This window comes from Astatotilapia calliptera, chromosome 18 (assembly GCF_900246225.1).
Source record: "Astatotilapia calliptera chromosome 18, fAstCal1.2, whole genome shotgun sequence".
NCBI classification, from domain to species: domain Eukaryota; kingdom Metazoa; phylum Chordata; class Actinopteri; order Cichliformes; family Cichlidae; genus Astatotilapia; species Astatotilapia calliptera.
This window is the reverse complement of record NC_039319.1, coordinates 35,315,599-35,329,473: the sequence shown is the minus strand read 5'-3', so window position 1 is coordinate 35,329,473 and position 13,875 is coordinate 35,315,599. Positions and strand designations below refer to the sequence as shown.

At 41.3% G+C, this 13,875-nt stretch overlaps 1 protein-coding gene across 1 annotated transcript; it reads left to right on the top strand.

The window, feature by feature from the left end:
- Positions 1–554: 554 nt before the first annotated feature.
- Positions 555–12,034, top strand: LOC113011112 (tissue factor-like). The gene is made up of 7 exons (XM_026150495.1): positions 555–922; positions 2,141–2,255; positions 6,010–6,099; positions 6,931–7,022; positions 7,395–7,573; positions 8,098–8,263; positions 11,268–12,034. The coding sequence occupies exons 1-7, from the start codon at positions 709–711 to the stop codon at positions 11,402–11,404; spliced, it is 993 nt and encodes a 330-aa protein (XP_026006280.1). The 5' UTR covers positions 555–708; the 3' UTR covers positions 11,405–12,034.
- Positions 12,035–13,875: the final 1,841 nt, after the last annotated feature.

Sequence of the window (13,875 nt, the reverse complement as noted above, 5' to 3'; positions counted from 1 at the left end):
TTTGCTGCAATAACATCCAGTCATCCCTAACAGGTTTTTTCAAGCTCAAGTATGCTGTAGCAAATGTTTTGGACCTGACTGTGAAATTGGAAGATGAGAAATTATTCTTACAACATTTCTAAACCTTTAATTTTGTTGGCAGTGACCTTTTCACTGACACAAACATGTGACTTTAAAATATGAACTGAGGCTCTGGGTGAGCTGCAGTGTATTTCACACATGTTTATGGAAATATGTCTTCACTGCTGAGAACTTTAAAAGTGTTTTGGGAAATGTTTCAAAGCGACTGAGCAAAAATTGTAATAATACATCCTATTTTGTACTGTGTGGTATTTGTATGCATTGCTGCTGAGTGAAACTAGAAAGAAACAAGTTTCCCGGCAACCTAGAAGTTAGTAAAACTGAACCACTCACACAAAGCCTATTAGTTGTCAAGGCAACAGGGCATCAAACTGCGTGCACTCACAAAAACACCATTGAACAGACAGACCGTGGGGTGCAGGCGAATTCCTTTCCACAAAGAAGAACTTCATGATAAGACAGGTTAAACGTAAATATAAGCATTCTTTTGCAAAAGTTTGCACACTGCACGATCGCAGTCCAATTCCTGTAAACGTCGTAAAGGGGATGAATAAGAAGGAAAACAGTTCGGATTGAGCAAATTGTTTCAGAACATCTCCTCCCCCATTCCCCAATGTTGAGGCAAACATGTGGGAAGGATCAGCATACCCCACCCCATTACCCTTGTGTGTGCAGCTGAACGGAAGCGGCACCAATCCTTTTCAGCTCCTTCTGCTCTCTTCAGCTAACAGATCAGGACAGATCAGGACAGAGAAAGGACACGCTGGTACTAACATGGCAACTGTAAAAACTCTGCTTTGGCTGGGACTCTCTCTGTCTGCCTTCGGCATAACCACTGCAGGTAAAACACACAGCACATGATCGGCAGACAGACAGACAGAGGCGACTGGTGTTAGACATTTTACCTAGACACCAGTGTCATGTCTCGTTTCAGTTTTAGCATATCACATATCAAAGTTTAGTCCTTACAACACAGCAGGCTCTACTTCATCTGATAGAGAACACAGACAGAAGAGTTAAGCATCTTACACAGGACTTAAAGTTTCATGCTTGGTATTATGATGCAGTAAAATGTCCAACAATTACAGATGTTCTGAAATATTGCAGAGAATCTGAAAGAAATTTAGAATATTTAGAAAATAGCAGTGGGATGGTCCCGTGGGTTTCTGGTCACATTTGAAAGAAAACTGCTTTTGCATTTTTATTCTTACTCTGATGGCATCTAGCTTTCCATCAAGTTTGGCTCTCACTGACTGCTTATGCAAAATTAAATATTGGTTGTTTGCTAATTTTCTTAAATTAAACAGTGACAAACTGAGCTTCGTCTGGTAGGAACACGTACCGTTGTGTAATAATGTGATATTCATCGCATCACCTCTCCTTCCTGTACTCTGAGATCCTCCTTCTCGCTTATTGTCATTATGCCATCTGCTCATCGGACCCCCTCTGGGCTTCAGAGCCTTGAACCGATTTGCCCCTCATCTTTAGCTCTCCCACCACCATGTTTGAAATATTGATTCGCTCTCAGTCTGAAAACTCTGTTGTACTGACTTTTAATTCTACGACATCTTCCAACTTTTATTTGATCCATACTGTGACTTGTAATTGAATTGCTTGTATTGTAAACTTGAGTGTTTTGAAAGGCGTCTGTGAATAAAACATATTAGTAATGGAGTACTCATTAACCATTCCATGACGGTGCACAGATGTGGGGATTTTCTAAATATGCTGAACTAAACAAAATCTTCCACTACAGTTTTTAACAGATGCATTCGCTTTATGATTTTATAAAATGTATAACTTTCTGTTATGTAAAACTCTCATTTTGGACCTGTGCCCACCTTTGCTGACTCGCAGACTTTAATTTGGTTCTGATTACGAGTATGAAGATGTTGAGGGAGTTGTCATCATTTTCTCCAGCTTAAATAAATGGTTCATTAAGATCCTTCATTCAATTCAGTTATTGTAAAATAAAAACAAACACAAAAACCCAACGAAAACAGGAAGCAGGAGTCATGGAAAACTGGAAAATACTGACGATGTTTTATTTTATTCACAGATGTGAACTCAGTCCCCAGAGCACAAGACGTCCACTGGGTGTCTCTGGACTTCACCACACATCTTCGCTGGAGTGTGACGTCCTCTGACTACACATACACTGTCAGGTTCTCACGGTGAGACACACACACACACACACACACACACACACACACACATTTTGAACCTCAAAGATGCCTTTAAACTTCGGGTATTTTGAGGCTCTTCCTCCTCAGTTTGTGGAGGAAGTAGAGTTGTTGTTGGGCTTAAACGACCAGTGAGGCTGTTTTCTTTGACCAAGAGAGACCTTCTGAGATGTGCACACCCAGGAACTTGGTGCTGCTTGCCCTCTCCACAGCAGCACCATTGATGGTTAGTGGAGCATACATGGTGTGAGCTCTCATGAAGTCTACGATGATCTCCTTAGTCTTCTCCACATTCAGGGAAACCACTATTAACTCTTTTAGTAACTTAACGCCGGTAGTAGGTCTCATCGTTGTCGCTGATGTGACCTACCACAGTTGTGTTGTCTGCAAATTAGATGAAGAGGCTGTGTGATGATGTGCAGTCGTGGGTCAGCAGAGTGAAGAGAAGTGGGCTCAACACATCCTTGGGGAGCAGTGTTGGGAAGGTTACTTTTAAAATTCCACTACAGATTACAGAGTACATTGACAGCAATGTATGCTGGAGGTGTTGCTGCTGACCCGTACTGCCTGCTGTCTTAATAATAATAATAATAATAATAATAATAATAATAATAATAGATTCCATTTATATAGCACTTTTGAGACCCTCGAAGCGCTTTACAATGCCACTATTCATTCACTCTCGCATTCATACACTGGTGGAGGCAGCTACAGTTGTAGCCACAGCTGCCCTGGGGCAGACTGACAGAAGCGAGGCTGCTATATTGCACCATCGGCCCCTCTGGCCAACACCAGTAGGCAAGTAGGGTAAAGTGTCTTGCCCAAGGACACAATGACCGAGACTGTCCGAGCTGGCGCAATCTTCCGATTACAAGATGAATACCCAACTCTTGAGCCACGATCGCCTCTTCCTGTCAGGAAATCCAGCAACTAGTTACAGAGCGAGGTGCTGATCCCCAGCTGATCCAGTTCACGTCTGAGCTCCTGTGGAATGATCCTGTTGAATGTTGAACTGAAGTCTATGAACAGCATTCTGATACATGAGTCTCTCGTGTCCAGGTGTGTGAGGGCTGAGTGAAGGGCAGTTGAAAATGCATTATCGGTCAAGCAGTTTGACGGGTATGCGAACTGAAATGGATCCAGATGTTTTTTGGTTTCCCACAGTGTGTAAATCACGGCAATCCTCCTGGCACAACAGTGTACACCACGGCTATAAAGTTAGTTGGACCAGATTTTAAAACCAAGGAATATATCTGGGCCAGATATTGTTTAGCAGCCAGTCAGCAGCAGATCACGATAAGTTTCAAACCAACACAAATGTATTGAAAAAAAGTTGTTTATTATTTTTTCCCTTTTAAATCTTGTGACATTTCACACATGCACATGAAAAAACATATAAATTAGCTATAGCTGAAGAGAGCCTGCGCTAGTAGCAACACTTTTTTTTATTCACATTTGAAATAAAAAAAATAAAAAATATTTGGACAATTCCCTTTCAAAATAAAGTTCATACTTATGTGACCCGGACACATCTTAAAGTGCATTTAACAGAATTTAAAAAGAACAATCAATCCTATCAAAGCTATCAGTGCACAAACCCATAGCAGTAACACATATGAATACAACATTTACTGCTGCACACTGAGGGAATGCAGGTTTGTTTTAAATCAACAGTACACAAGTCTACAGTAACCTGACATTTGTTTTGTTTGGCCCTTCTGTTAAAACACTAAATGGGTCTCTGGCAAAACTCATCACCTTTGTGCATAGAGCAAGTCCATCCAATCGACCAGAAAACTTCTCTTTCAACCTCGCAGTGAAATCAGTCATCACATCCATGACTTGTGCCGCAGATGAGATGCTTTTGCAGAGCCCTGGAAAATGCAGCAACCGGCCTGTGCTCAAGTCGGTGGTGAAAGGTTCGGCTTGGCTTGGAGTGCACGCATCTGTTCCACAAGCTCAGTGTCAGTTTTGCCTCTGCCTTGTAGTCCCACATTGAGGTCATTCATGTTTTGAATATGTCGCTCAGAAAGCAGACACTGGCCATGAAGCTGTTGTCCTCATGCAGTTCAAATGTGTTTCTGCTGTTTTTTTGCCTGCTGTTGCAGAGGAAAGTTGTGCTCTCCTCTTTGAGATCACAGAAATACTCCAGTGCACTGCCTTTGGACAGCCACCTGACATCATTGTGCAATAACAGGTCATGGTGCTCAGCAGACATTTCTGAGAGCAGCATGTGGAATAAGCAGTGCTGGAGGCTTTAATCAATTGTAGCCATCACACTGTCCATTGTTGTTTTGAGCTCTGTGCTTAGTTTTGCGCACAACACCATCTGCTGCACAATGCAATAAAGGTTTGAGGTGCAGCAGCCAAACCACTCACTTTTCCTGCCATGGATGAAGCCATGATGATCTACTCACCAGAAGGGTGGTGGTTCGATCCCAGGCTCCTCCAGTCTACATACCAAATATCCTGGGGCAAGATATTAACCCCATGTTGCCCTCCGATGCATCCATCGGAGTGATACAAGCACTAAAACCTTAGATAAAGTGCTTGTGTGACTGGGTGAATGCACAAGTTGTGTAAAGCGCTTTGAGTGCTCAGTGAGAGTGGAAAAGTGCTATATAAGAACCAGCCCATTTACAAGCATACAGACATGCTTCATTACCACTGTCCTCAAAAAAAGCTGAAATCTTCTCAAAGATTATCTCGCCAGCTGTGTGGTTTATTTGTTTTACTCTGCGTTTCTGCCGCAGGCAGGGCCCGTCGGAGGTTGCTTCTGGGCCTGTGGCCCTTTGAACAGGTTTGGTGAACACTAGATTACTCTGTTTGAGCTGTGGGACCAGATCGTTGGGGCGGACCAATTGTTGGCGCAGTATGTTTTGGGGTTTGAAAGCCATAGAGCCACTTGTGGCCCACGTCACCCCTACTTCTGGCCCATATATTGACATGAAGAAATATAACGCAAGAGAGAGAGAGTACCAGTGTGTCTATTTGGTAGTTCAATGAAAGGCTTCGGTTAGTTAAGAGTGAGGGGAAAACATTTGCAGTTTTACCTTGTTATACAATATTTGAAATTTAAAAAAAAATGGAAATGTTTGTGAGTGTTTTCTTGTTTGTTTGGGTTTTTTGTACTACTTGAACACTAAAGTGGCCCTCCAATGAGATGACAGTGCCCGCAGTGGCCCACAGCACATTTAAGTTTGAGAGAAAATGCGTCTCAGCCGTTCCAATACTCCTGACACATGTGGGGCAGCTAACGGTTTCCGCTTAGGCAGCAGTTGTCCCGTGGATTACCTGGTCAATTCTTTACGAGCCTTCCCAGCTTTGGTCCTAAACTGACACAACACTATGTTAGTTTCTAATGAACATCTTTAACAAGATCATACAACTCATGGGGTTCAATGGGAAGTCAAGGTGGCGAGGGAGAGCCAGAGAGCCCCATGAGCTGGGAAGACTAAATATTTCAAGTGTCCTGCATCTGTCATCGAGGAAGAACACCTAGAACCTAAAGAAAGAGTTCACACCTACAGGCAGGCAGTCACAGTGATAGAGTGATTCAAATAAATAACTGAAAAAGTGAATTAACCTCGATGTATTGCTTGCATATATCATGACTATGTGTACAGGAGGAAATATTTGCTTGCCAAAAAACAACACAATCCAGACATGTCAAGCGGAACATTTCCATTGAGTTTTAAAAACTGTTTTCATAAGCGCATGTCAGTAACTGCCGTGTGACTTGCAGTGAAGATGCTGACTGGGAAGAAAGTCCTAATTGTATCCAAATATCAGCATCAGAATGTGACCTGACTCAGTCCCTCAAGGCCTCGGATAGGTAAGAACACTTCCATCACCCTTAAACACATCTGGTAGGTTTACATCGAGCTTACTTTATACTTTTACTTTTGATTTTTTTCTTATTGTCAGCAATATTTGTGCTCTGTGATTTTACTCAAGAAAAGTTATATGTACACTACCAGTCAAACGTTTGGACACACCTTCTCATTTAATTGTTTTTCTTTATCTTTACTTTACAAATTGAAGACATTAAATCATATGAAGCAACATATATGGAATTATGTAGCAAGAAAAAAAACATTGATAAATACCCTTTTGCTTTGTTGACAGAGCTGCAAACCCTCGGCCTTCTCTCGGTGAGCTTCATGATGTAGTCGCCTGAAATGGTTTCGCTTCACAGGTGTGACTTGTCAGGAGTAATTTGTGGAATTTCTTGCCGTTTTTATGGGATTGGGACCATCAGTTGTGTTGTGCAGAAATCAGGTTGGCAGAATGAGGTCAACAAGTTCTCATCATCTCCTCCTTCAAGCCTGTTGGAAAACCATTTCAGGTGACGACCTTACGAAGCTCATCGACAGAATGACAAGCGTGTGCGAAGCAGTAATCAAGGCAAAGGGCGGCTACTTTGAAGAATTTAAAATACATTTTTTGAGTTGTTTCACACTTTGTTGTTTACTACATAACTCTATATGTGTTCATTCATAGTTTTGATGCCTTCAGTGAGAATCTACAATGTAAATAGTCATGAAAATAAAGAAAAATGACTAAATGAGAAGGTGTGTCCAAACGTTTGACTCGTAATGTGTTATATAAGTGCAGATGAATGTGCCTCCAAAGCATATGTATTCTTTGTGTCCCTATTTCACAGGGCCTACTTTGCTGATGTTCAAACAGAAATCATGGACATGGACTATGAACTCCCTCACACTCAATCTTCCAGGTTCAATCCCTATAGAGAGAGTAGGTTATATATGACACACACACACACACACACACACACACACACACACACACACACACACACACACACACACACACACACACACACACACACACACACACCCTTAGCCTTCACAGCTTAATGTCAATCAAAGCCTGGACCTGATCAGGTCATCCATGCATCCTGATCCCTGTTGTGGCTGAGCCCATAATGTCAAGGCTACCATACCTGCACCAATCAGGCATTCTGCATAATGTTTAGTAGAGCACCCATCCACTCAAAAACTCACTCGCTCTAGTAATGATGTTGTAAACTAACTGAACTGACTTTTAGCGCATGAATAAACCTTTGCAGGCAGTCTCAGCATAACTGTTGGTTGGTCCTGTCCCCAGGTAACATCAGTGCTGTGAGTTTCACTGTGGCGCCATTGGATGACAGAAGAGTAATAGTGAACATCACTGATCCTTTAACCTCCATTTATGATCGTGGGAAGCAGCTCAGCATCAGAGACATTTTCAAAAAAGATCTTAATTATAAGATCCGCTACTACAAGTCTGGAAGCACAGGAAAGGTAATCTGATGTTAACGCTAAAAGTGAAATGAGCTGCAAATTATGTTGTTAAACTGAAAAAATTACACCTTTTTCATGTAATTCTGTTAGTGCTCCACGTTAGGCTTGCTCACACGAAGAATATGGGCTAGCAATGGGCCTTACTATGGGTCCCTCTCTGCTTAGTGTGGTCAGCCCATTCTATAGGCACCCACACAGTGGGTGGGTTAGTTAGTTAGTTAGTTAGTTAGTAACAAGTTCATCTGGGCCTTTAGATTTAGGGCCTATGGCTAGTTTCATTCAACACTGGTCAGTATTACCAATGTAATTGGACATCTTCTAAAAATCCAGAACTGCAGCTCTAAGAATTTGAAATAAAGAACAACAATGTGGCATTTGTGTGTGTAGGCTAGCTGTTTTCTGCTGGGCCTGGTCTTACGATCAGTCAAATGAAGACTTGACCCAAACATCCAAATGTCTGCTTGGTTAGTTGGTTAAATGTTTACAGATGAATGACAGTAATCTGTCCTGCTGTTACCCCTTAGAGAGATGAGATATCAAACTCAAGTATGAAAGTGATACCGGGGCTGGATAAAGGAGAGAGTTACTGCTTCATGGTGGCAACGTTCATCAGATCCAGACCCAAAGCCACTCAGCAGGGATCCTGGAGCATGCAGCAGTGCACAGAAAGTTCCCAGGACAATCTGCAAGGTACACATATTCTACATGCAACTCTGTAAACTATTTCAGCTTTGGTGAATACATACTGAAATTTGTTATTAGTTGTTTCAATTGCAGCTTCTTCCTCTTTAAGTACTCAAGACCAGAGTAATAAACAACCAGTGTATATCAGCATTAGAGGGAGAGTGCTGCCCCCTGCTGGAAATTAAGACACCTTAATTTGGTATTTTGTCAGATTTGATTTGATTCCATTGGCTTCATAGTATCGTGGTTAACACTTGGAGCCTTATGTGAAAAATCAACAGCTCACGATTAGGAGGAGGCACACCCAGCCTCAGTGGGTCATAAGCTAGTGTACTCCGAGTGCTGTATAAATAGGAGGGCACTGAACATCTGTGCCAAATATGTGGAGTCATCCACTGTGACAACTTTCTCAGACATAAGGGACTGGCTGACAGGATGTGATTTACAGTTTTTTACAGACGCTAGGACACATTTCCCAATACTTAGGTCACGTTTGCAAAACTCCTCACACAGTGAGCACAACAGAAGTCTATGTGGGCTAAACTGAGGACCAGTTATCATTGTTTTGGCACAAAATGCATTCAATGACTACATCTCTCAAATTTCATGAATTATCTTCTCACTCAGACACAACAACTGCCAAAAATCTTTGTACGGACAGGACATTTTGCATGTGCTTACATACTGTTTTCAAAACTGTTAAACTTATGGCCAAAACAATAACACAATGCAAAACTGAATAAGACAGCAAAATCCAACAGCAATATTTTATTGAAACATGTTCTAAATCTAAAAATGCAGTTTAACCAGCCACAGCTGATTCTCATTGTAGATGAACCTCTACACAGGTGTTACTCCTTCAATTTTTCAACTCCTTCAATTCTGGCAGCCAGAAGATTCTTTCCTAGGTGTGTTGCCCTAGATGACATAAGATGTGATGTGGATGAGAACCTGTGGCCAAATGGAGGAGACCGAGTAGATTAGCATTACTATTGTATGTGCATCAGTGGATGGTGTGTATACAAATTCTTGTATTTTGGGATTACTTAGTGCAAAAAAATAAAAACACATAAACAAATATTACAGTTTTTTACAGACGCTAGGACACATTTCTCAATACTTAGGTCACTTTTGCAAAACTCTTCACACATTTCTCCTAACTGACCCTCAGCCTGGCAAAGCAGTTCATTTCACATTCAAAATGCACTACAACTACCAAAACACTTCATTCAGGTCTCAAATAAACTCATTCTTCCAGAACACTAGCAAAGGTTGACAGCCGACAAACACACTTTGTCACCCACAAAACAATGACCTAAAAAACACTAACAACATGTAGCATTACACAGCGTTTTCCTGTGTAAAACAAGGACACATCTCTGTTTATAATTTCAATATATGTTACTGGAATGAATCAGACATCATGTATTTATATTTATGTATTTTTATTTTATTTTTATTTTTATATTTGGTGTGTTTCTCATTGGCATATGGCAGTGCTACAAATCTTTGTGCAAAGTGACTGTACTCACCGATTCTCATTTCAAGATGTCCTTATGATGCTTGCTACAGTGTAGCGGCTCGAGTTAGGCTGGACCCGTTGGCCAGCTTCCCTCAGGGTCATTCCACGGTTGATTACATGGTCCACTATTGTAGCTCTGATGTCATCAGCAATTCTCTTTCTTACTCTTCTTACCCTTCCTCTCCCCCCTCCTCATCTGCCTCTCCCCCCTCCTCATCTTCCTATCCCCCCTCCTCATCTGCCTCTCCCCCCTCCTCATCTTCCTATCCCCCCTCCTCGTCTTCCTCTTGCTCCTCCTTGTCGTCCTCTTCATCCTACTTCTTCACCTCCACGTCCTCTTCCTCGGCCTCCTCTACTTCTCACTCTTTCTGCTCCCTCCATTGTACTCCGCACACACAGCTTACCTGTATTATAGTGCTTAGGCTGATTGCAAAGTGAACTAATTATCTAAAAAAGTTTTCACATGTGAAAGTGTGCCAGACAGTTGGCAGATTAGTGTTAATGATAGCCATACATGTGTATGCTTTTGCTAGGAGTGTGTTGGAAATTTGGTAATTGAGTGTTGTGCAGTGAATTGTGCCTACAGTTTTGCAAAGTGTGTGTTACAAAATTGCAAACTGAGTGCAAAGCAGTTTTTGTGCTTTTAGTTTTGTAAACTCAGTGAGTGGTTTTGCTATAAGTCTGAATAGTTTTAGAGATTGTGCTACAGGAATCACAGTTAGGGTTTAAGCATTCAGAAAAAACTGTAACAGTTTTGAAAACAGTATGTAAGCACATGCAAAATGTCCTGTCCGTACAAAGCTTTTTGGCAGTTGTTGTGTCTGAGTGAGAAGATGATTCATGAAATTTGAGAGATGTAGTCATTGAATGCATTTTGAGCCAAGACAATGATAACTGGTCCTCAGTTTAGCCCACATAGACTTCTGTTGTGCTCACTGTGTGAGGAGTTTTGCAAACGTGACCTAAGTATTGGGAAATGTGTCCTAGCGTCTGTAAAAAACTGTAACGAATTCTGCATGATGTCTGATTCATTCCAGTAACATATATTGAAATTATAAACAGAGATGTGTCCTTGTTTCACACAAGAAAACGCTGTGTAATGCTACATGTTGTTAGTGTTTTTCAGGTCATTGTTTTGTGGATGACAAAGTGTGTTTGTCGGCTGTCAACCTTTGCTAGTGAATGAAGTGTTTTGGTAGTTGTAGTGCATTTTGAATGTGAAATGAACTGCTTTGCCAGGCTGAGGGTCAGTTAGGAGGATTGTGTGAAGAGTTTTGCAAAAGTGACCTAAGTATTGGGACATGTGACCTAGCGTCTGTAAAAAACTGTAATGATCTCCCCCTCTCTCTCTCTCTCTCTCTCTCTCTGTGTGTGTGTGTGTGTGTGTGTGTGTGTGTGTCTGTGTGTGAATGAGGCATGTTGTATAAAGCACTTTGAGTGCTCAGGTAGAACCAGTCTATTTAACAGTGACCCTCGTTCTTTCTGCAGATTTGAGTGTTGGAGCATGGGTTGGTGTAGGCTTCATCATGTTAACAGTCCTCATCGTCATCGTCACGGTGACCGTCCTCTGCTGTCGCCAGAGAAACAAAACTCTGCAAACGTCTCAGTCATCAGCACCAGTGTAAAGTGCTTGGGTTAAGTTTGCTCTCTGAAACCAAGTTTACACTGTATTATGGGTATTATTTCTGTATTTCATATTCAAGTTCTTTATTTAGTTGACACTGAAAGTGAAAGACTTCATCAAGAATTTGGTCTTTCACATTCACCAGTGTTTGTCCTTTCATTTGTGTGATCATTGGGTACATCAGGAAAACAGTAACCAAAACCAGTCTGCTACAGCAAAGTCGTGATTTGTGTCTAAATGACTGGATTATTAGAATGTTCATGCCTGAAGTACGGCATCATTTATTAGCTTGTCTTCTGGCGGAACCTGCGTCCAACCCATGCGTTTGCATGGAGCTCATTGGCTGTAGAGTAATTTTCATTAAACAACATTTCTTTTTCTAAAGTAACTGAAATATATCATTAAGTCACAATCACAGTTTATCTGTAATTTTCATTTGTAAAAAACGTTTAAATGGTTCAAGATTATAGAAAAAGCAAACAGTTTGACAAATATTTTGGTAAATGTGCAGCACAGTGGTTGGGTGGTTAGCACCTGGGTTTAAATCCAGCATCTGGCTGGAGCCTGTCCTTTCACGTCATGTCTGCGTGGGTTCTCTCTGGGTACTCTGGCTTCCTTCCACAGTTTAAAGACATGCAGTTATTGGGGTTAAGTTTGGTGAATCTAAATTGCCCATACGTGTGAATAGTTGTCTGTCTCTCATTTCTCCTTGCAAAACCTTACACCTTGGTTAGGCTCTTGCCCACTGTGACCCTGAAATGGTTAAGTAGAAGAAGATGGACGAACAGCTGGTAATTGAAGCTGTTTCAAGTTCGTTTTGATGTCATATCTGCATCAGCTTGATGTGCTGTTTTGTCAGGGGTTACTTAGGAAGACTTTCCAACATATTTGTGTGTCTGAGCCAAATCTTTTGCCTTTTTCTTCTTTTTGACCCATTATGTTTCAAATTTGAATGTCCAGGTCTTATAAATCACCACTGGTGGTTAGTGAACACAGTGGATTATTTAGCAGCTATTTTCTCACGAGTGGGGGGAGACAAAAGGTCCATGGATTATTCTATTTGTATATAAATAGTGTTAAATAAAAGCTGAAGATTACTTTACTACTTTTATCTCATCTTGTTGTTTTCATCGATCACTCAGATCCCAAATGTAGCAGAAACATCAATTTCATACTTCTTCCAACAGCCACTGCTGGTGGGCCTTCCTGAATCCATTGTACTCATTTCCAGTAAACAAAGACTGGTCTTGGGCCCAGCTGGCCTGCCCCAGCACCAGGAATCCAGCGCTTCCTATGCTGGAGCCATGTGTCAGTAGATGCAGTTACAGATCCTTTTTTCAGCTCTCACTATGTAACATTGAGGCCAGATTCAAAGGCGCTACAGCAGAACTGGCTCCCTGCCTGGCTGAACAGAAGCGCTCCATCCTTGTCTTTGAAATTGTCTGTGAATTGCCTCAGAACAGGAAAAAAGAGGATAATTGTGACACATAGTCTTTGATTTATGAATATCTGAAGGTAAAAATGTTACAAACATGAAACAATTCTTTCTTACAAAGCACAATTAATAAAACATCTTCTCCAAATTCTTTATCAATCCAATCTTATCCTTTCACTACGCACCTCTTTACCCCACAACTGGTGCTGGCTCATGACTGCCCTTCCCAGAGCCCGGTCTTTCTGGAGGTTTCCTCCTGTTAAAAAGGGAGTTCCTTTTTCCCACCATTGCACAAGTGCTGACTCACAGGGGTCATCTGATCGTTCTTGCTTTGTATTGGTAGCAGTATTTGTATTTGTATTCCACAATAGAGATGGAAAAGCAGACCACATTATGGCTTGCAGATGACTTTTATTTCTTAGTTTTTTCATCACACATTAAGACACCAAATTGTACATTAGACATAAATGAATCATCATCACAATAAACCATGGCTGCATCATGACAAAACGCACAATTTCTTCTGAATATGCTGTCCTTCGACCATGGCTTTGGAGCACACACATATACATCGTAGAAAACACGTCATTCAACGCTGCAAAGAATGAAAAGCTCCACAGGGAACTTGATATCTGCCTCTCTGAACAGTAGAAGAGCTCTGCCAATGCTTTGGGTAATATTCTTATCCTGTGTGGGTAATAAAAGCAGCTGGTAAAATGAATATATAGATATTTTAAATCAGAGATATGGACAGCTATCTGTGTATATAATAAAACTGATTGCAGACCTTGTCATTTTAGTGTGCGCTACATGTGTCTATGTACAGTGATGCATTTTTGCTTTTTTTGGATGTTACCTTGGCAATCGATTAAAACACACTTTAGCCCTGGAGAGTGGCAGTCTGCTGAGATTTCCTCCTGACGTGTGGATAATTTAGTAGCAATAAAGTAGCAATTTTTAATGAAAGATGTCGTAGCTTATTGGGAGAGTAAAAAACAAAACATGGTTTAAGCAGGACGACGGCTCCACCTGCAGAT

What these genes read in the sequence shown, in the direction of transcription:
- LOC113011112 (XM_026150495.1), top strand. Translation starts at nt 709, where the DNA reads ATGTGGGAAGGATCAGCATACCCCACCCCATTACCCTTGTGTGTGCAG. An exon ending in GTTCAATCCCTATAGAGAGA is followed by an intron (nt 7,023 to 7,394) that starts GTAGGTTATATA and finishes TCCTGTCCCCAG; the next exon opens with GTAACATCAGTGCTGTGAGT. An exon ending in TTCCCAGGACAATCTGCAAG is followed by an intron (nt 8,264 to 11,267) that starts GTACACATATTC and finishes TTCTTTCTGCAG; the next exon opens with ATTTGAGTGTTGGAGCATGG.